At 42.9% G+C, this 23,282-nt stretch overlaps 1 protein-coding gene across 3 annotated transcripts in view; it reads right to left on the reverse strand.

Moving 5' to 3' along the window:
• MMP2 (matrix metallopeptidase 2 (gelatinase A, 72kDa gelatinase, 72kDa type IV collagenase)) overlaps nucleotides 1-12,260 on the reverse strand; it is a 34,846-nt gene extending 22,586 nt beyond the window's left edge. For 2 of the 3 annotated variants that reach the window (XM_010144464.1, XM_010144465.1), the window contains exons 1-4: nucleotides 9,578-9,890; nucleotides 5,080-5,306; nucleotides 3,421-3,569; nucleotides 1,185-1,313 (exon numbers count right to left, since the gene is read on the reverse strand). In XM_010144464.1, the coding sequence (XP_010142766.1) occupies nucleotides 1,185-1,313; nucleotides 3,421-3,569; nucleotides 5,080-5,306; nucleotides 9,578-9,721 (649 nt within the window). In that variant the 5' untranslated portion in view covers nucleotides 9,722-9,890. Of the gene's footprint in view, nucleotides 1-1,184; nucleotides 1,314-3,420; nucleotides 3,570-5,079; nucleotides 5,307-9,577; nucleotides 9,891-12,247 lie in introns of those variants that run through there. The other variant, XM_010144466.1, reaches the window with a different exon arrangement.
• Nucleotides 12,261-23,282: the final 11,022 nt, after the last annotated feature.

Below are 23,282 nucleotides of genomic sequence, written 5' to 3' on the forward strand. Positions count from 1 at the left end.
CAGGGCTTGGAAGGTTCTGGGCAGCAGCTGAGCATGGGCTGAGCGTGCCTTGTGCCACATGAACCACTTTGGTGTTTCCCATTTGACTTGAATGAGTTCTGCTGGGGCACAGGTTGGTAACGCAGGCACATCCAGGTCCTGGGGTTTATTTCTGTTTGTCTCTTGTGGTCTTAAGATGACAGTACTGGTGCTGTAATATACGTTAATGAATAGATAATTCATTTGTCCTCAGCGATTCTTTTAAGGGCAGTAACTAAGTGGGTGCTTGTGCAGCATTCCCACTAATACAGGACGGAGTTTCCTCCTGTTTGTTGTTAGCCTGAGGCAGGAATCCAGTCCAGTTAGTACAGCCACCAGTCAGGGCTTCTGCTGAAGTTAAAAGCAAGATGAACAGAAGGAAGTCAACTGTTTTGATATTAAAGTTCAATTATTTTTTCAGTGGGGGGACAACTGAGAAAAGTAGAATTTGAAATGAAAGGTTAAAGTAAGTTTGTATTCTTGCTGTTAAGTTTTCCAAATTATTTAACAGTAGAAGAATTCTAATTAGGACTATACAATTGTGGCAAAGTACAAGCAGAAAAAGAAACGTTCCAAACTACTAGTATTTGGTCTTGTTTGTCTAGTTTATGTGATACTGTCTGGACTTCAGTTGTTTTCTTCTAAAGGGTTTGGCAAACTGCCTGTTAAAGATTCTTGGAGATGTTCTTAATCCACCATTTGATGTCAATTTTGTTTCAGCAGTTTTTGACAGATATCATGAGTATGTGAAAACTTATTCAAGTCAATGGTTCCACAACTGGTGCCACAGCTTAAGTCATCAGTGTGTCAGCAGAAAAGCACTGGCCAGCCTGCCGCTTACAAAGCCCTGAAAGGTGTTGTAGTCCGAGTCCCTGAGAACCGAAAGTTGTAGTTGTGGCTTTGTACTTTTCCCACAATTCAGGAAGGTTGTGCGGTATTGGGCCCATTATTAATTTAGTTTTTCAAGGGTGAACAGTAGAACAGAAAGGAGAATCCTAGATAACATATATTTAGGAATTACATAAACATTTTGTAGAGAACAATCTAGATTGTGTAAACTAATTTTCACCCTCTGACATTTACTGACATGTCAATGAAAATATTTAGTGCAGTGCCTGAAACAGCAGCCATTAGGCCATATGTTCTGAAACGCTGAAGTCTGGTACCTTGCCCCTCTCCAAGAGTCCACAGCTCATCATCATCAAAATGGGAGTCTCCTCCAATTCCTGACCCCGGTGCGAAGGCGTGAGCCAGGAGACCATCTTTGCCATCAAATGGATAGCCATCACCATGTTCTGCAGGAGGAAGCAGACAAAAAAGAGCAGTTTCCAATGACCTCAGCTCTGTGAGAGTCTGTACAAGAATGATGAATATCATGTGTGCTTCCCCATCCAAGCCCAGCAGCAGAACACTCTAGTGAGTGAATTTATTGGTAGGGGTTGTGCTGGCAAGACTGAACCGGAAGAGATGCCAGATCTTACAAAGAACGTTGTGACAGTGCTGCAGTTGTCGCAGCATGTTATTTTATATCTCAAAAGCGTTGTGGAAAGGAATCAAAGGCAGCGAAGATCAGTGAAATATTGTACATTAGATGTATGACTGCGTGCGCACTGCCGGTTCTCAGTGGGGGCTGGCAAGGAGCTGTAAGATGAGCATTGTGGGTGGTGGTGTTTTCAGATAGTTCCTATCAGTCTCCAACAAAGAGCCTGCAAAGCAGAGTCTGATTTCTTCTTGCTACAGGCTACTCTTCCGCTGTGCTTCAGACTGCTGTGCTCTTTTCTTTGTGTGGGACACTAACTATTTAAGCAGGAAAGCAAATCAGCTGCTTGTCTCAGCAGCCAGCCCCTGGAAATCCAGCTCTTACTTGGTGCCCTAAGTCCTGTGAATGAGCTTATTTCTCCTCCACACCAACCACTCCGAGCCTCAGGCAGCTCACAGGGCAACAGCTCTCCTGTTAGTAGACTGTAGGCTTTTCTTGGAAGTAGACCGTGTGTGGGCAAGGCAGGCTGGCACGGGCATAACCCTGGTATTCATAGCTTTCCCACCACACTGACCTGTGCATCAAAGCTGGCTGCCAGCATCTCCAGTTGCATCATTTCAGGCCTTCTGGTCTGATGTCTTGCAATTTAACAGAAGCCTTAAATACACAGGTCTGATTCTCTACTCTGTTACACGGATTTCATGCTGGTGACGCTCTCTTAATACTAGTGCAGTTCGTTCATCTCAGGAGACTAGTGTGTCGGTTGTCAAGGGGAAGATTCTGACCTATATTACTTTACTGCCATTTATTTCAAAGTAGACCTTTTGCTTGAGAGAACGTTAAAATGAAAACCCTAGTGGATGTCCCAGCTCCCGTGCCTCTGAGATGCAGTAAAGTGGTAAGAATGGATGAATGTGAAAAAACCGCTTCTCCCACTGTTTCTGAGCTGACTGTAACCAGCAAGTACTAAACCCAGCAGAAACACTTCTGCTTTTGTAAGACTTCTTTTGCAAACCAAGCCAACCTGGATGAGGATCTGCAGCTCTGAGTTCTGGACAGAATCTCTGAAGCTTTTGAGGTCACCTCATGAGTAGCTAAAGCAAAGAAAACTAGCTTTTACGAAGAGCTCAGTTAGGCTTTGGAAGTGAACAGTTCAAAGCCTACCTCCCAAGTGAGTGGCTGCACAAGTATCTTCATTAGTATTAAAAATTCTGTGAGTGTCTGTAAGAAGTTAAAATGGCCCAGGTTTATGCTGAAAAGCTATAAACATTCTTTCAGGGAAAACCAAAATTAATTGAGAAGGCATGTACAACAAAAATGAATCAAGTCACCTATGATCAGCTTGACTCAAACCATAATTCAGCTTACGATCCTTATTTTTAAATTCCTCAACGCCAAAGAATGTGTTGAAAGCCCTCACTCCTCTGTGCTGAAGAACAGAGACCAGCTATGGAGTCAAAATTGAAAGCTACACATCCATTTTTAAGCTCCAGAATGTTAGGACCCCCACCACTATCACTGGAAAACTGGGTAGGGAGGCATAAATAAACAGTACGGTGGCATTCCTTTCTCTTCTGTGGCAGGAAGCCAGCTCACATCATCCTAAAAGCTGTACCAGTATTTCCCAGTTCTATTTCTGATTTATAAATTTAAAAATAAAATGTTGCCTGTAGCAATTCTCTTTTGGAAAGATAAATATAGCATAAGGATTTTGTATAAATACTGCTCTCTTTCTCAAGTAGAAGAAAGAAAAAAACAATCTTAGTGAAATGAGATCTTAGCCTGTATAAGCCAAGTGCAAACTAGGACAAGGTTTGCCAGAAAGGCTCACGGGTACTGCTTACTGAGGGAAGATCATTCCAACACTAAGGATTAATGAAAGGGACAAAACCAAAAACATATGTAAAAATAGAAAAATATACCCCATCGGCCAAAATTAATCATAATGTCTGCTTCTCCATCGTGTATTCGGTTAAATCTCAGAGGTGTGACATCACTCCAGACTTGAAAGGCTCGAGCAAAGGCATCATCTACTGTCTCAGGATCCAAATCCGGGGTGTAGCCTATAATCCTTAGAGGGAAAAGGCAGAGTTAAGGAACACAGAACCCCCCTCCCCGTAGCTGCTGTTTACTGAGCAGAATGCTGCGTGCCCTCAGAGTGAGATCTGTTCAGAGGTAACTGCTGCACGGGAGGTCTAAACACTTTCCGGTGACTCAGAGGTGTGTTCAGAGTGGCGGCTACTGCTTATTTTCCTTTGGGAATGCTGGGGCAGCGCGAAGAAGATGATGTAGGCAGAGGGTGTAAAGCTTGCACAGCAGTGGGCCTTGCACAGGGCGTTCAGGGGTTTGCTGCCATGCTGTCACCCTGTCACTTCAGACGCGAGCATACAAACAAATCTTGAAGTATAAGACTTATTCGCCATAAAATAGCTCAGTAATGTTCTGAAAGTTTCAAGTGGGGATTGTTTTGTTCCTTAATAACATTAACCGAAAATCAGTCCTCCTCCCCTACTCTTGTAGTTAGCTGTGTATTGATTCATCCCAGCTGAAAGCAAATCCTTTACCAGCGCGTCGGTTACTCTGGCAATAGGATACATGGGGCAATAGGAGGTAAGGCAGAGCCATAGCCCTGGCGTGGGAAGGGACAAACTCCCAAGTGCATCGCTTTCTTCTTCTTCATATCTTTAAATTGGAATTCTTAGTGCCTTGTATTATAGCCAGCTAAGCGCCATCTAAAGACACGTCTCCTGTTCTTTGCTGCTGGGCCTGTGCGTAGTGAGGGAAACTACCTCGTGCCTAAGGAGAATGAGGAAGAATCAGAGGAAGCACATCCGCAAGTGGGGGCTGCGAGAGCCGCCGCAGGTTTCTTTGGTGTTTATCAGGCTAGTGACAGCACAGGAGACGCTTTGAGTCATAACTTGGGGGGAAGCCGCAGACCAGGTCAAGCAGCAAAGACAGATCTGCTGTGTGTTCTCATTGGTGCTAAAAGTTTGTTCCTGGGCTGCCTAATGTAATGATTTTTTTTTTTTTTTTTTTATTCCGGACTTCCATGAGAGCTATACTGGTCCATAACTCTTCAGAGTTAGAGTAAGAATTTAAAACATGCCAAACCTATTGCAAGAGGTTTGCTTTAAATTACGCCTGTATTTATCTTAAATACAATTGTTCTATTTTAACACCTGTTTGATGACCTCCGTTTTTATGACGACTGAACGAAGAGGAGTTTGTCCTCCTACGTGGCCTCTGCAGTCACTAATAAGTACTGCGGTCTCCCTGAGCAGATGGGCAGGTGAGACACTCCTGCCTCGGTTCCCTTAGGATGCTTGCAGCAAAGCAAAGGATAAAACCAAAACCTTTTTAGTTTCAACCAGAACCGTAAAGCTGATCTTTAGATGACTATTCCTGAATTTTTACGATCGGAAATTTCAGAGGTGTTTGCTAAAGCAGCTACCCAACACAAAGAGCTTCTAATTCAAGAAATCCTGCCTGAGCAGCTACTCCGCTTCAAAGCGTCTTGTCTGCTTGGTTCTTAAAAGCACTCTGGCTACATGTGAGCAAAGCCCAACATCACTGGTCAGTACCTGTATGTTATATGATTCTTTTCCCATTTTGGCTTTCTTGGAAAGAAGTTGTAATTGGCTACATCTGGGTTTCCACAGCGAGGTTTCTTCATTGTTTCAATAGTATTTTGATCCAAATCTCCAGTTTCAGGCAGTCCAAAAAACTTCTGCATTTTCTTCAAGGTATCTTTCAGGACAAATAAATTGCAACTGTCTTTTGGGCACCCATAGTATTTATTCAGGTATTGCTTGGAAAAAAAAAAACACAGAACAAAGACTTTAAAATTCATAAAAGAAATAGTTAATCATTGCAAATAAATACTGTAATTCCATGTTAGCTTTCCATCTGTAATTTGCAAGTTTTCTTTTCAAAATTACTATTATTAGTAACTGAGACACCAGCAGAATCTCCTTAATTGACACAAACCATCCTCGATCACACAATATTGCTAATTAAGCAATCATTTCCACTATTAGCTATCACTGTTACTTAATGAATTGCTTTATTGGTAAGTAGAGCATAGAGCTTTAATGTAGAACTACAAAGTAAAAACGCATTTATCTGTTCTGGTTTCTTTATGATGTCTGAATCCGCTTACAGTTTTAGATTTTGTGTAATTTTTTTCTTGGAAGACTCTGTGCATTATTGAGAAGCTTGTCAGGGTATCAAAGCAACCTTACCAACCAATGAGACCACATTAATTGAAGAGAAAACCCCACATTGTTCTCTCAAACCACATGGAGCTGTTTGAACGTTGGGCGTGTTAGCTTCTGAGTCAGACATTGCAAAGACCTGAGGAAGAGGGTGTTTGTGACATCTCAGTTGCCTGGACACTGCAGCCAATTGCATCCTGCTACTTAGAACTCCATCGAACACTCCAGCAGATTATGGCCAGACTGATCTTTCTGATGCAGCCGTGGTGGCAGACCACAAAATTATCTCTTTTGAAAACAGTGGTCATAAAGGATCAGCAAGGCAGCACAAATCCCATTATTTCTTACCTAAAATGGTCCCCACCCAAGTCTCCTCCACCTTCCATTCGGAGCAGGAAGGCCTAGTGAGCAGGTGTAGTGCGGTTTGCTGCTGCCTCTGCTCCCGGAGGAGCACTGGGCTAGTCTATTCCCTGGCAGTTGTCCCAGTTAGAGCAGCCATCTCTTTCAGATGTGTGTTGGTAAGTCTGTATTTCTGTTAAACCAATCGGTAGATAAATTGCTGAGGTCTGATTATCCATACGTGGTCCTCACCTCCTGGGCAGTACACAAGCAAGATCTCACCCTTTAGCTTTTATTATTTTTCCCCTTAAGTTCAGTGTTGACTGGCAGAGTAACTGTGAGCACCTTGGGGTAGCCCCAAGAGAGGGTCTGGCAGTCTCTAGCTTGTGGTGAAACCTGCTCTAAAACCACAGTCATTCAAATGAAAAAGAATGACTAGAAGTTATGTCTTCAGCAAGTGCCTACCATCCTTTATCAGCTCTGTTCCTAAATGGACACTCACACCTGGCCACACAACAGGCTGCTGGCTCAGTAGAGGTCTGGGATGCAGTGTTGGATCCAGATGGAACCTGAGAAAACCTGTAGCTGGAGTTTGGCCTGTTGCATGGATAGGCTCAGTCACGCTGTGTAGATGATCACAGCTTTAGGCTGCTGAGTTAACAGCCTCACTGAGGAGCAGATAAATGGATTATGATGGCGATGTTAGCTTGGGTGCTTCTGAAATGATAATAACCTCTCATTATCTAAAGATCTTTAACACAGGTTGTAACAGCTTGACTGAATTATTGGGAGTTGTAGACTTTATCCAGTGAAGTGAAGGTTATGGTTCTCTTGCACAGAGATTTCAGGATCTCCACTCTCAGGTTTGGGTTTGCAATCTTTTGTGCCTAGCTCTAAAAGAAAAGCTTACAGCCATGTCAGCTGGCAGGTGTTCCCAGACTGATGGGTAGGCCACCTGAACTGGTGCTTAGCATGACGCAGAGCTGAGAGATGCCCTTGCCAATGATGCTGTTAGACAGGAAGACTCCAATTTACCGATCCTTCCAGGAAAACTGTCTGTAGCAGAGGAAGAAGCATACTTCAGGAAGTATTAACTACAAATTCAAGGTAGGAAAAATAAGGTGAAGGTTTATTTGCCAAAAATGTATCAGAAATATCAGGGAGACCTATTTCTATCTGAGGACTGCAGGAAGCCTGGAGAATGACTGCACCTTGCAATTCTTGTGCCAGGAGGTATTCCTGAGGGAAACCTTACTTCATGTTTCTGATTAATTGACTAAAGTTCACCCAGAGACTGGGGGTAAGACAATGACATCAGCAAAATATAGCAAAGGTTATTTGTTGGCTGTGGTTGGTCAAGCCTGGGTTTCGCCATCTCCTCATTAAGTCCAGACATACCTCATCTGCACTGTGTAGCAAATGGTTCAGTTTACTCAGAAAAAGGATTTAATCAACATGTTACACTATTTCCTTTAGAAAATCCTCCATCCACCTCGTGACTGTGCAGAGACTATGCCTAGTTTTTGTGATTTTTTTTTTTTTTTTTTTTTTTTTTTTTTTTTTTTTTTTTTTTTTCTTCTGATGTGGTATTTCTCCAGTGGAGACTATGGCCCACACGAGTAATGGACACAGAATGGTTTCACCTTGGCCACCACCAAGCTTCTGTCAACTCATAGCTAATGGGGCTTGGTGGAAATTATGTGACATGCATTAAGGACATGATCAAACAGGCCAGTTTGGAGGATCTGTTCTTACCCCAATTTTCATTTTAATGTAGTCTGATATATTTCCTAACGCTTCTGTTTACACCTCCCCAAGAGGTACCATGGTATAATATAGACTATACAGCAGAACAGACGTTCCCTGAAGAAGCAGGGTGCTGCTCGTGTCATTTTAGGTTTGGGAGTAAGATATACAGCCAAAATTATAAAATCAGGCATGGTAAAGAATCTTACTTGCTAGGATTCTAAATGAAAAGCTAACCCCTCTCAGTTTCTCCTAAAATGGAGCTTTTACTGAAGATGGGAAATGAACATAACCAGCTGTTCTATGAGAAGAGAATCTTGAAGAAAATGTAGTGTCTGTGTAAACCACATCTTGGCCTAGGCTGCGAAATTCAGTTTTCCCGGAGTCAGCAGGGAGCTGTGGTGATCTGGAATTTTGATCCAGCCCATTAATGAAACAGGGGCCAGCTGCAACATAGCAATTTGTGTTCTGATGTGGAGTGTTGGGGCTGTTCTGATGGAGGGTGTGAGGGAAAGGCAGCCCGTTAGCATTTCCCAAGAACACTACAAGGGAGATGAAGAGCTGCAGTGTTAAACCAGCTTGTCATTTTCCTCCGAGTACGCAAAATAAATAGGTTGTTTGAAAGAAACAGGGACGAGGGGAGATGCAGATCACTGTTATTCAATAAAAGCCTGATTAGGAGTGGTTATTTTACCGTAGCCATGTTGAGACCCCCTCTTCCACCCCCACCCCGCCTCCATCCCTTGGCTGCTCTGCTACCAAGGCAAAACCTTGGGTGAATCTGTTTTGTTAAAGGCTGAGGAGTGCCCTTCTTGGGTCGGTTTGTCTGCTTTTCCTGCACTTTCCACCATAGCTCCCATCTGGAAATCCTCTCTCTACCCTCCCCCCGGCTGCCTTTAACCTGGCAAGCTTTCCCCAGATGCACACCAACTCCTAGAGAAAAGTGACCAACTTTCAAACTTCTGTCTTAAAATAAGCATAATTTATCTCAATCTTCCTTAAAACGGACCTACTGCTGAAGAAGAGAAATGTCTATCATTTACATGCTAAAATAAGGATAATCCATCTCAATCTCCCCTTAAATGGACTTCCCCATAATGTCATTTTTATGAAGGTCCACAGGGCTAGAGTAAGATTAGAATAAAATGCTGTGGAGTTAGAGCTATAATTTGCTAATGGCACAGAAATCCAAACTCCTTTTCTTGTTCCATACTGAATTTGGAAAAAAGTATTTCTTTAAACCTCTGCTGAGACTTTTTTTTTTTTTTCCCAAAGTCAAAACTAGTCACAATGGCTTCTGAAACTTGAGCCAGCTTTTGATTGTAATTGTCCCTTAAAGCTGTGTTTATGCAACGCACGGTAAACAGTCTGGCAAATCAAACTTTGGAAAACCGGGATACAGGCATTCAGTGAATCCTGACAGCCCTCACTTCTACTTGATTTAAGCAAAACGTTAGATGTCTCTTATTTGTCCTTGTTCCCTCTTACACTGCAATCTTTTGATTATAGTCGTGATGGCTTAATGAAATTATTTTGTATGTTCAGACTTCAGGAAAAAAAAAGACTTTCTTTGTCGGCTTTAAAAATTTTAAGAGAAGAAACGTTACTTGGCTCTAGTTTTAACTTCTGAAAGCTGATATCTTTGCTAGCTAGCAAGCACTTCAGACACTCCAGGGAGAGAATGCTACAGTCATTCCCTACCCTCGGCTGAAACAAGAAAGACACATCTGCTTATGAAACAACAATAGAAATCTGAAGCAAAGATGAAACCAACACTTACCACTGCTAGTTCTTTGTCTGTTTTGGGAGTGCTGTCTCCAGGAAACTTAATGATTGGTGACGGTGCAGCTAAAGCTTTGTTCAAAAGATACACTTGGACTAACAGTACCTTAAAAACGAAGCCACAGACAATGTGAGTCTTCATTCTGCCTGAGCTTGTGCTCTCCTCTTTGGAAAAAGCTTTTCCCCGGCTGCCTGGCGGTTACTTTAGCTGCCCAGTGCACCAGTTGCTTATCTGCACATCTCAACTCTCGGCACCGTTTTCTCTTTTGCTTGCTCTAGCAATTCCTTTGTATGTTTAAAACATCCAGATGCGCAGTCTCAAGCTACCACAAGAGGAAGTCTGAAAACTAGTGGAAACATGAGAAAAGGGCAGTTACCAGATGTGATTGCTGTGATTTTAAGGTAGCAACAGGCAGATACTTATTACTGCTGAAAGAGGCCACGTTTTCTCCTCATTTCCATATTCGAAAACACTTAGTTATGCCAGAAAGCAGGAAAAAAATAATCTGACTTAATCTTGAAGGTGAAGTTAATAAATTCCTAAACATTATTTTCCTGGCTAAGTTTTTTATTATTTTTTAGCCCTCTTTTTTTTTTTTTGCCACAGACATAATAATCTGCTTTAGTCATATGTGGTTGCACTCCCACACAGTGCCTTACAGTAAACACTTTGATTACAGATTTTGAGGCAGACCCTGCACGGGCCGGTGCAGCCGAGCGAGGCTCCTTGTCCCTGTCCTGCTTAGACTGCACAGACTGTGGTCTGTATGCAGGGCTCGCCCGCACTTGGCGTGAGCGCGGCTCCCTCCCTGCTCCTTGCAGAATGTGCAGAGCTCTGAATAAGATTCTTGTGGTTTGTTTGGGTTTAGAACCAGCTTGAGGTTTTGTCTCCAAAAGGCACAGTGTAGCACCTTAATTTACAGGGTAAGAGATCAGCAGGCAGATTCAGCGATAGAAATTACCCTCAATAATTGACGTCAGGGGTATTGTACAATGGTCAGGGCTTGCTTATGCTGAGGGTTTGGTCTGCTGGTGCAGCTGCCTTAGTCTGAAACTTTGGTGTATATATGGCCAATGCGACAGAAAGTCTTTTTATTATGTTGTTCATAATATTGCCAGCTTCGAGATGTTATTACAAGCAGAATATTTTTTTAGCTGAATGTCCCTGATCTGTGGGCTTGGCTCATGGCTTTTTAAGACAGGAGGTTGGCAATTCTGCATGAATGCAAACTGTGCTCTGGCCAGCCAAGTGTCTCCAGTTTCTATTAAACAAGTCCAGCCATCACGGTCCCCCTGAGCTGTGTGTCAGCACAAAGGTTGTCATGGCTTTCCACTGAATGTTGAATGGCAGCGTTCTGGCTGTGACTCTTGTTACGCCCGTAGGGCTGCTAATGTAAAGGAAGTGCCCTGCTGGTGGTTGGGATTCACTCATAGTGCTTTGAGATCGGACTGTAGGTAGTTCCCATTGCCCGCTCTTGGATTTATGCTAATATCAAGCTACTTTGCAAACTGCATCCCATCATCCACAAACTGAACAGTCTTTTGTAAAAGAAGGATTTAAAAGGGTGGGCTGAGGGATTCAGGGAGGAAGCAAAAGCAGGAGCTTTTGCTGCCCATACAGTCCCATTGACAACCCAACCCAGCAGCTGTGCGCAGGGTGCTGGGTCAGTCAGCCATGGGAAGCAGCACTTAACGCTCCAGAGAGACAGAGGAGTTATGGGAACTTTATACATGAACGGAGCTCTCTTTGTAAGCAAGTATCTTTGTATTTATGCCCTCTCATCCGTTCAAGTATGGTAATTTCGGTGGTACTTGAGTTACGGTGAACATGTTTCCCCTAACGGTTCAGCTTTGAAATGACATCTTCTTTTACAGCTTTTCCCCGTCAGCAGAAATCCACAGTCATTTCTAAGAGCTGCTTTAATAAACAGCAGTTCTGAAAATATGATCCAGGTTTCTTCAGAGCCCTGCACTTGGTTGTGGGGAGTGATGCCCCTGTTTTGTTGGTCATGACAGCCCATATTTGTGTCCAGCCACATGAAACTGTAAGACAACAAAGGCTAAGAAAAGCTTCTCTAGGTGTGCCAAGTTATTCTGAGCTGCTTAATTAACCAAGTAAAAATGGTGTGTGTTGTGTCATAGGATTCTGCAGTTATCTCTGTGCTCTGCATTAGGTCAAGGGCTGCTGTAAATCTTAAAGCATAAGAACCATGCCATTTTCCTAAGAATTTCAATGTAATTTATGATGGCTTATAGCTTTCATTTAGAAGGGTGCTGCAGAGAAGCCATTTAATGCCAAATGTCTGCTGGCACATTCCTGTTGCACTTACAGGTCTCATGGAAATCTAATGAATGCTCAGTTCTCAGTGTGCCCTAATGAACATCGGGTCAGAAATGGTTGAGGAAACTTTTGAATGGGCTGTGAGGTCTGTGCAGTTTGAAAATCTCACCGTATTTTGTTTCTTATCTTTGCTGGCAGTGAGAGTAGGTTGAGGTCCCCTTCTACGTAAATGCATTTCCTCCAAGAAGTCAGCAAAGCACCAGAAAGCACACGGACCTGCAGTGAAGCGGTGTTTCTCACCTTTGGTTGCAGTTTTGCTGGTAAACTGCTTTGCTGCTGCTACCTCAGCTGGTGAGCAGTAATGCAACTGATGTTTGATTCAGAGACGTGATACATAATAGAATATCGGATTTATGGGTATTGGCTGAGCCGATATACTGACTTTCTGGCCAAAAAGTGTTCTCTTCCATTAGCACATGGGATCAGCAGCAGTTTGAGATCTGAGCTGAGGTGCCCACTTCCAGATGAGCGAAGCAAAACAAATGCTGGTCACACTTCTCTGTGAGAGTAGAGGTCCTATTGTATTATGGCTACGTTTGGGGTAAAATGTTTCTTGTCTCTTTAAGTTCTGTGGGATCACCCTGTTCTCAGTGTGCTACAGCAGTGCAGCTCTTTCAGGCTAGGAATGCAGTGCTCCTAAATCCTGCAGCGGGGAGGTTCTGCTGCTGGCAGGCCTGCGCTTGCAGCCGGAGGCTGGGCTACATGACTTCCGGAGGTCTGTTATTGCCTGGAAGACTCCATGGTCCTACTGCTCTTGCTGAATTTGAAAAGACATGGTGTGATGTGTTTTCTGTTCTCGGAGTAGATAAGCTTAAAATCAGGGAGACAGACTCTGAAACGTTTGAACTGATGTGTTTTGACACTGATAGATGGGCGGTGTTACTGCTATTAACACTTAGTGCGTAAACATTCCTCTACACTCCGTGCCTTGCAGAGATTACCTCTGACATTGATTAGTGACTTCTGAACAGATTCCTGGAAGTTAAAAATTGAGGGAGGGATCAATACAAAACAAAGAGGACGAGGAAGAAGCCCCCCATAGAACAGAACGTAAGGGCATCTACCACCTTAATGGACGAGCTGAAACGGTAGCCTAGATCTCCTTTCTCTTACCTCAATACTCACTAGAAGAGATTTTGTCTGTGAACTAGATGCTGCCTCTGGATTAGCTACAGAAAATGAGCACAGTTATAGCTACAGCTACAACCTTTGTGTATTTGTGGAAAACATTCATTTTAACGTTGCGTATAACTTCAATATTAAACTACTTATGTGATATACGCATTAATTTACTTCTCTGAGTCACAAAAAGCTCTTCTCTAGTTACTGTGCTTGTTTCAGGTATACGACTCCACACTGAAAATTTTAATCTATCTACTTTATAAGTAAGATGACAGATCTGCTTTTTTAAGTGCCTGCTTTAATGCACTAACAGGAACTGTATGGCAGAAACCACAGTCGGAGACGGCAACCGCCTCTTTGGAGGACAGACTTCAGCAGTTACAGTAAAAAGGGAGTCAAGATGTCTTGTGAGCCATAAGCTACATATCTCAGTAGCTTTGGCTGTGATAAGAGACACATGACTGTGTATATTCACATGCTGTTTTTATCGAAGGGTTTTTCTGTTTCAGAAAATTATTTTTGAAATCATTCAGGAGCGCTCAGCAGTTTCAGGATTAGACTTCAGATGGTGTCCTGGGTGATATGCTGAACACAGTAGTCATTCCTCCAGAAATGTACTGCAACAATTCTGACTGTCACCGGTTCCAAAATTGTATCAAATGCTGATGATTTCCTGGGCGTTCCAGAGGAGCATGTTAGGCAGAGTGTCCGTGAGCACAGGCCACGGGAGAATGATTATTCCTAGTGGGGTTTCATGTTTTAAATTGAAACCTGTTGCTATGCTGAAGAAGTAAATAATCATCAGGGCCATTGAGATCTCAAGCTGGTCTTCTGATTACAGAGTGGGCTGCTTGTAACTGGGCACGGTGGGATGCAAGTAACTGTTGCAGTACGTGTATGTAACCTCTTCTTCTATTTGTCTGCTCTCGGCTCTCTGCTGTCACTTGATAGCTTCTGTTTCGGAAGCAAAAGAGAAGTGTGATTAGTGTAGGTGGGCTTGCATTGATTCTGTCAGGATTCGTGAAAGAGAAATAACCAATTAAACTTGTCAGAGCTAATGTGGTGTTCTCGAGTGTTTCATTCAGAACTTCTCAGGGACTGGGAAGCCTGAAGCGCAGGTGATGGAGGAGTTTGCCCGGGCTTCGGGAAAGCTGCTATCCCAGGTCCAGTTTAGCCCCGCCTCTGCTGAAGCTGGACCACCTGTACAAGTAACAGCATCAATATACTGAGGGACTACACTCTTTGTGGTGTTCGGCACTGGCAAGACATCAGCTCCGAGTAGCTGCCTGTGTCAGAAATAGCTGGTGTCTGCGGCGGTTGACTGGTGGAGACACGTGCCCCTGTGGGAACAGAGAAAGGCATAATGTGAGCAGTTTATCTGTTTTAGTAAAGTTGTCTCCGGGAAGCAATGATTAGTCTCAGCAGTCCCCCTTTGAGTTTAAAAGGATTAACTTCAGCAAGAACGAATTTATATTGCAGGCAAGTGAGCTTATCTAAGACGTATGTGTTGAAGGGCTGATCCTAACGGAAGGTAAGCCTTGAACTCCCACAGCATTTATTGTCTGGATATGCTCTCCGCCTGGCTCAGACCCCAGTGATCTAATGCACCCTATCTGAGCACCAGATGAGGGAGTCTTTAACCTGATGGAAATGGGAGTGTGAGTGCGTGCACGGAGGGGTGGGAGCAGGACAAGGTACCAGGGGCCAACAGTTGGTACCAGATGTGATTTTTAGCATTTAAGGTAGCAATTAGACTTTTGCTTTTGTTTCTCCCATCCCTGCTGTTTTGGAAAGTTAGCTCCTAAGGATATGAGGATCTGGTGACACATGGATTTCGTTTGTTAGCTTGCTACTAAATTAGAAATGAATTTTGAGTAAATCTGTTACTCTCGACAAAGCACTTTCCGTTGCGTTTGTTCATTATGCCTCTGCCTGAGCCAGAAATTCCTGCTTGTGTCCTCAGCTGGTGTTAATCGGCCTCGCAAAGCTTCTGAGGGGTGAATTAGTTCAACGGAAATACGCTGGACTAGTCTGGGCAAAAGCCCAGGCCAAGTTTATATGTGTCAGCAGGACAAACTCCTTTGTGCCTTCGTGATGCTGCCAGGTAGTCTAGAGAAGGTTTAAAATGCAATGGTAAATTTCTCTCTTGTCCTTACACATTTTCCCAGTGTAATTCTTACCTGCTTGAACTATTTTGGTTTCAAGTATCTGGTAGGATAAAGTGACATCTGGTGAGTTCTTGTAACTTGAGTGTGATTACTTGTTGCTGTTGAGCGTTCTGCTAGTTAGTTCAGAAATCATAAAGCCTTTGAGAATTTGGTTAGAAACACATTTCAAACACTTCTGTGTGAAGCTGGTCATTGCCTGCTTGTCAACCCTGGATTTCAGACAGAGAGCAGATATAATTAAAAAAAAAAAAAGTGTTGTAGGTATGTCCATTTAGAGACTGATTATAGTAAGTAGCACATGCCTGACTTATTAACTGTTAAGGTCACTAATTGAAATGTGTCTTCCGTGAAAATGATGCCAGTAAAATGGAAAATATAGTGCTTTCACTAAAAAGGATTTACTTTAATAATGCGAGGGATGTAAATGGGGAAATGTTCCTAAATTGCTGTAACTGGAGCACAACACCAGGCAATTCCTTATGGTGAAACTGTGAAAATGCTCAGAGAAATTGTTTCTGTAAACAACAATCAATTAATAATCAACATCACAACTAGCGTGGAATATTGTGAAAGGGAGTATTGATCATGTGGTTCAGAGTGAGCCTGAAGAACTCCCTCCCAGTTTTTAGGGCTGTTGAATTTAAAGGAGTCCAGGTTGGTCTATGGCTCAAGATAAGCTGCTGGAGGAAGGCAAAGCTTGAGCCAGAGGTGGCTTTGGCTTCCCCAGGGGCCTCCCTCGTTAGCTCCCGCAGGGCTGGCTGTCCTGCTGCCTTCCACACAGCCCTGTGGTCTGCAGAGGGAAAACAAAGTTCAGGCTGCTCCTCAGCAGTGAGGTGAGCAGGGGGCGTGAGTGTCAGGCTTTCAAGTGCAGAGGAGTAAGAGCAAACCTTTGTTTTGGGAATGAGTCAGGCTGATTTAGGGTACGGATTTTTTAGATCTATCAGTGTTCTCTGAGCACAGCACATCTGTAAAGAGCACAGGAAACCTGAGCTGTTTCAGATGTAAACCCAAGCACCCCGTTAAAACAAAGAAGTGCATCAGTCTGCATTAGTTCCTAAGGGAAAACATCATGACTATTAGCATCCGATTTTATACTTCCCCTTTTCCTCACTTTTCGCACATTGGCACTTCCTCTTGTTTTCAAGGATCCAGTTCTGCAGTGATTTACAAACGAGGTTGTCACTTCCCACTGCAGTTTGCCCAGCTGGTTGCAGTGTATGAAGAACACCTAGTTATTCTGTGTTCATTCCTCTTTCACTTTGTGAAGGGCCTGAAAAAAAATAAGTGGGGCTGCTTGTCGGGAAAGGGAGGAATGTCTGGGCAATGGCTTCTCTATTTTAAAATTAACTGGATCTGGTGGATAAAACATTGAGAATTAATCTGCCTTTAAAAGAAAGTGGATGTCACTGGTTGGCTCGGCAGAAGAATGAAGTCTCAATGTTGATGTGTTTAAGTTGGTAAGCTCAGGATGATTATGAGGGGACAGATCCTGCCACCCGTATTGGTGTTGGCTTGCATCATGTTTTGTCAGTGAGCCTGTTGATCTTAAAAGGCACCTTGCAGTGAAACATGTGAGTAAGGACGATGGGATCCAGCCCTTAGCTAGTGAGGTAGCCACTGCCACACATGTAGTAAGAGCAAGAGCTAAATCGACGTGATTTGTGTGATCAGCTCCTGGGCCCCATAGGACGGAGCTATGGAACTTCTGCTTTTCAGATTTCAGAGGCAGTCCCTGAGGAGCAGCTCACTGAGTGGCCCATTCCTCACGTTCTGGGAAGAGGCGCGTTGCTCACAAACAGGGCCAGTGCCACAGCGTGCCCCTTGCCCCCGCTGTTCTGTTTGTATTCGTGGGAGCTCTCCTTGCTGTAACAATCGGCAAGTGCAATCCTGGACATGCCAGAATAATAGTTCTGCTTGCTTTGCTGCTGCTGCTGTGCAGCCGCTTGTTGATAGGCACCGTACATCTCACTTGTCATCGCAGGGTTAGTATGCAGACACCGAGGGGCCTTAATTAATGACTTTGAAGATCTGGTCTTTTATAATTCATGACAGAACTTTAATTAAAATCAAATATATAGCAGTTGAACTAGCAAAGGATTTAAAGCGCACAGTCTTTGATGGAGACAGTGATTCCCTCTGCCCACGAGTGCCATATGCTGAATACAAATTCCGTTTCATCACAGTGGATTCAGAGAACAGAATGGGCTTTTTTTGAAACAAGAGGTCCCCGTTGTTATAGACTCTGGGAAAATGGTGAGGCCAAGGGCCCTGCAGTCATTTGATTCCCCCCTCTTACCCCACTTTTCTCCTTCTAAAATACTGATGTATTTTAAATGTCTATATGGTTAGTGGGGGGAAAAAAAAAAGACACACACTTGTATGCTGCTTACGTGCTCATTTATTATTCGCAGAGATGGTGTGTTACAATGCAGAGTATGGATCAGGGACTCGCTCCTAGACTCCTGTCAAGGCAGTAGTGGAAACCCCTCTATTTTTGGAGAGTTCAGCCTGGCGCACTGATTAATTCCACCTTGTTCTGGCCAGTTGTGACAACTGCATTTAAGCACATAGGTAGCAGAATGTATCGCTGCAGGTTACGTCTGTTGTGCCAGGCAACATGGCTTTTTTATGACAGCTGAATTCGTTTCAGTTTATTTGGCCTTACTGTATACCTTGACTCACCTGAATTTCTTACCAAATACGTTTTTTATCTAGGAGACTTAGTAGTGTGCTATCCCATTACTGCAGTGACGTCTACGAAGTTCTTTGAATGGACTTTGTAGTCTTGCTGGTTATTCTGCCTTCTCAGGGCAAAGACTCAGAGCACATCTGTGGCTTTGAATTTACAGTTGTGGGTTGCATTATAAGGTTTATTATCTGGTCTGGTCTGCTAAGGGATGGGTCTTCCTTGCAGTGGGATTAGGTGATTGTTTGGAGAAGACAAGTTTCGCCATCCTGTGTGAAGGCCAATCCAGGATCTTACCATCAGAATCAAACAAAAAAAACAACCAACAAGAACCTGCTACACATATAAAACCTAATAAATTGAAACAAAATTTACGATTTAATAGAGCTAAGGGAAATTGGTCAATAAGTCCCATCAAGATCTTTCAAAAAAAATTGCCTTGACAGCGAGATGAATAATGGAAAAAATTGCATTTGAATAAATTAGTCACTGCAAGCTGGCAAAAATTCAGAAATGTCTTATTTACTGGCTATAGGAGTGGTTTAACAGTAGGAAAATATGATTCACAATTCTTCAGCACTTGCTGAAAGATATTTGATAAATCTTGAACATCATTCAACCATCTGTAGTTTACAGATCTTTACTTTTACAGTGGCAACGGTTTCTTAGTTATAAACATAAAAATCTAACTGTATCTGATAAATATGAACTACCTGTCCTGGAAAGGTGACATTATTTGATTTCCTCTGTGGTTGCTCTTGGTAATGTTGCAAAAAGTTTCTCGGGTTTATATTGCTGACTTTTCACGTAGTACTTCAACCAACTGCTAAAACTGCAATTTGTAAAGTGTTAAAATGGAATTCCTGGGCACACTGATGGCAGTTTTATCTGAAGGGTTTTCCATTATTTTGTCAATTTACTACAGTACACCATTACTCATATTTGATTATTGTTAGGGCAGCTGGGGCTGCGCATGGGCCGCTTTTAGAGCGTTAAATGAAATAAATGTCTTCTAATTGCAGGCTTTCCTCTGGCTGAGCAGTGTTTTGTGGTATCATATTAGAAAAGCTTTGGATGCCTTTCAGGCTCAGCTGCTCAGAAGTGGTGTCTATAGTGCTCAGAGTTCGGTGTCTATACCACGATTGCCCCGACAGTTCCCGGCGCTGCGTATGCAGCAGGAGCTCGTTGAGCAGGATCTCAAGTAAATCAGGCTCACGGCTTTTATTTAGTGCCTGCCCTTCTTCTATAATTGGGTATCAAGGTCAGCTGCTTTTCCTTTAACAAGACGTACTAGGTCACTGGGTCATCATCAAGATCTCGGGAACAGAATCACAACCACAAAGATGCCAAAAGGAGTAAAATCTGAGGGTGCCCTGGGAATCCCGAAGGGGAGAAGTGAGGGAAGTCTCCCAGCCCTCCATGGTTAGGCGGGAGGTCTCAAGTTCAAAAGAAAACCTCCATTAGAGTGAAAATCTGAACCAGCAGCACCATCTGCCTGTCCTGTAGCGGTCAGAGTTAGTTGTTAATGGGAATGACTGAACAAGGGCAGGATTTTAATAGACAGTGAGAATGTTTCTGTAAAGGGATTAAATTCCAGCTTTTTGTCTTTCAACATTTTTTTTATTCTTCCTAGGCTTTTTATGAGCCATTACTTTCTTTCATACTTGACCATTATCAATAGAGGGCAAACAAATGGCTAAACCACTTCCAGAGGCAGTTTGATGGGCCAATGCAGCATGTCTACACTTCCCTAACAGCGAGGCTGATTCTAGGGCCGTTTGTCCACGTTTTATGCTGGGGTTTGTTCCTGATTTTAAGATGATATTACATAATATTACTACTTGCTGCAAACAAAATCCGTATCAAGTAATTTTTTTCTCTGTTTCAAAGATTAAAGTGCTTAAGCTTTTACTCTGAAATCCAAATGGAGATTTACTTTGATTGTATTTCTGGATTTCCTCTTCCCATCTCCGCTGTGATGCAATAGACAAAGATTTGAATTGGGAATTATGATCATCAGCAAATCAATCCATGTTTCTGATGACAGCATTACCATCTGTGGTGGAGTCATCTTCCTGTTCCAGGAAGGGATGTGCTTTAAAATGCAGCAAGTCATCTTGCTTTCAGCTCTTCACACTGAGAGCCTTTGCAGCCTCAACAGTCATCCTTAGTTATCTTTTTCTGCTTGATCTCCCGAGGAGCTTTGGGAATGGGAGTCCACGTGTCACCTGAGATGAGCCATGGTGTTTTACCCAGGACACTGGTTTCATTCTGGATGCTGCTTTCTGAGCTTTTGTCCTCTCCTCTGGTGCTTGTATCTGCAGACTACAAATCTCTCTCGGGTAAATCACAGATCAGAAATCTGTTACCTTAAAAAGCAACTTCCTGTGTCCCCAAGGGGAGGTAGGACATTTAGACTTCTTGGGGAATGAAATAAGTGATTTACCATTTACTTCAGTCTACAGAGATCTCATAAATTAAAACAAACTTTTCCACGCTCTTGGTCCAAGATCCAGTTGTCCCTCTGAACCACCCTGTTCTGGGCATGACGACACTCGGCATTTGCTGCTGCCAATTGCGTGTAAAGTAATCTTAACCATATTTCTACTAGAACTGATACAATACTTTTCCTGATGACAGAATTTAGGTTTTGCTTACCTTAATAATACTGGAGCTTGAGGGAAGGAGGGCTCTTCAGGTGCCTGCTACTCAGATGCTTTATTAGGTTTTGCATTGCAGGTCTAGTGGAGATTTTTACACGTTAGCTCTTCCAGCTTTCTGCTCCAGCCAGAAAAGCCCTGGATTTCCCTTCCGAAATCCACCATTCCAAGGAATATTTGCATGTATGTTGCTCATTAATTCTGTGTTACTATGACTCGCCTGTAGATTGTTACATGATAGGCTATTTCTCAGGTACATTGGCCTGTATGCGTGGAAACTTACATTTTCCTTTGTTTCACTTAAGTGCATCAGGTCTGTCTTTTCAGTACAGCTGATGAGATGATTCCAAGAAGCGTTTTAGGGTTTCCCAATACCCTGTGCAGAGCTGGGGCGATGATTGCTTGGCTTGCCATATGTCAAGATTTCAAAGTCTTGATGGAGGGGGATAGGGGGGAAGGGAAGATCGTCTTCTGCCTCCTGGATTTCATTCTGATCAAGGAAAACCATTTATTGAAGTCGGATGAAGACCTGGTAATCTGTAATGCTGCAGATTGCCAACTGCAGCCCTTGTCACAGTGATTCTCTGACCTCATACAACACCTCCGGGAGCCCAGTCTAAGTGAGTGCTGTTGACATTGCCTTCTGGTTTACTGCAGGAGCAGGAGGACTGATTCATAGCAGTCGTTTGTTACTAATGTGGAAATACAGATTGGATCGATGAAATACTGCATGGTCATAGCTCATTTCGCTGCACATACTCTAGAGAACTCGTGAGCTTATACCTCATAGGTGTCACAAACCTCCTTATAGCCCAGACTGGTTTTTTGATTGCAGAAGAAATGTAACTGCTACTGATGTGTAAAACAGGAAGAGAGCAGAAATAGTTTGTTCAGACATTGTCGGTGTATTAGATCCTCATAGTTTTAGGAAAACCTGATTAAACTGCAAAAGAAAACCTGGTTCCTGTAAAGATGGTGAGGAGAAGAATCTGTCTCTTCCCTCAGACTTCTTACACTTGCAATTAGTGCTCCTTTCCCCTCCAAAGTCAGGGCAAGGTGTAACAGGGGATGTTGCAGTTCTGGTGGAAGAGTCAAAATTATGATGGGAAATCTGTCTCTGTTTTTGGTTTGGTTTTGGTTTTGTTTTCTTTTTTTGTTTTAACCTGTGTGCACAGATACTATACCAAATCCATTTTGGTGGGATGGCAACCAAATTATTGATAGTTTCTTCAAGATTTGGAAGAGAACTTTTCTCTGATCACAGGGTTCAACTGCCAACTGCTGCTTATTCTTGCAAAAACTGTATTTGACAAAGCATTTGAGCACTTGTTTTTACTCAATAGTCACGTGGAACAAAAGAGGTTAGTCTTATGCTTAACTCCTGGATTGAAATGTATTTGAAGGAAATTAAAAGCATTTATCATTGCAAAGAATGTAAATTCTGTACTGTCAAGTTCTAATGGGCTGAACTTCAGTCAAAAGAATAGCACTACTCATAAACAGTACGAAGAGGAAGGCAGGAATAATAGCAAGAAGAATATTTAATACTTCCTAAACACGTCTCTCCCAGTGAGTTCACGTTGCTGTGTGCATAAAAATGATCAACTTTTCAACGCCTCCGTGAACTAAGCTGAATATCTGCTTCCTCAGATGGGAAAGTCAAAGCACAAAGACTTTGAATGATTTATCTGCATGAATTGGTAGCAGAGCTAAGCATCACGTCTTGGCTTGACTCAATCTGCCATGCTGTTATTGCCCCTCCCAACTATTCAGTCAGTTATACTACACAGAAGTGACAAGTTCTGACATTCAGCTGGATAGAAACAATTTAGAAATATGATTTCACTGCAGCTCTTGCCATTCTCCAAGTTCCTTTGATAAAAAGTTTGCCTTTTTCTCTGCTATGATAGACAGCCTTGGATTTAAATTTTACTGCTTTTGTTCTGCTTTTCACTTCCACCAAACAGTAAGTTTGGGTGGCCGAGTCAACTCGGCCAGTGTTAGTTCACTGCTGCAATGGAAGCGAGAATACACAAGGCTACGTGGAAAAACCATTCCCCTCCTGCTTGCCTAGAGTACTAGTTGTGAAGTCTGTTACTTGCTGCTGTCGGAGCTAGGCAGCAATGTCTATTCAGATGACGTGCGATACACTCCCTGGAAGCATGGGCAGAACCTTTTATCGTACGAACCAGCGATGCTCCTCTCCCAGCCCCTGCGGGCTAAAGGTGCTGCCTCGCCTCTCTCCCCATTATGAGTCATGAGAATGCATTTGTTTTACAGGCCTTTTTGTGTAGAATATGCTGCTAAAAATAATTTTGGTTTTGTTATGTAATAAATTGGAATGTCTAGATCCAAAGCAAACTTGAATAGCTAAGAACCGTAACGTTATGAGTTCTTCACGACAAAAACCTTTGCGTTTTGACCAAAAACTTCTCAAGTGTAGTAAAACAAATAGCTGGTGTTGTACTCCTGAAAGCTTTGATGGTGGACTCCTCCTCTTGCAGACCTTGGAAGGTTGGCCCTTCGCTCACTCAGGAACAGGACAGGGGCCGTTACTTTAAAGACCTTTAAATGGTTTGATGCTGAAGATCTCTGTTGTATAGAAGCCAGATGCTTTTTTCAGTCCGGCTGTCTCACACAATGCCCACATGCATATCCTGCTTCTAGTTTTTATGCTGCAAGTAACTTCTTCTTAAATGCCATTAGAGTGAGGGAAATGACTATAA

The sequence above is a fragment of the Buceros rhinoceros genome, unplaced genomic scaffold (assembly GCF_000710305.1).
Source record: "Buceros rhinoceros silvestris isolate BGI_N320 unplaced genomic scaffold, ASM71030v1 scaffold6191, whole genome shotgun sequence".
NCBI lineage: Eukaryota > Metazoa > Chordata > Aves > Bucerotiformes > Bucerotidae > Buceros > Buceros rhinoceros.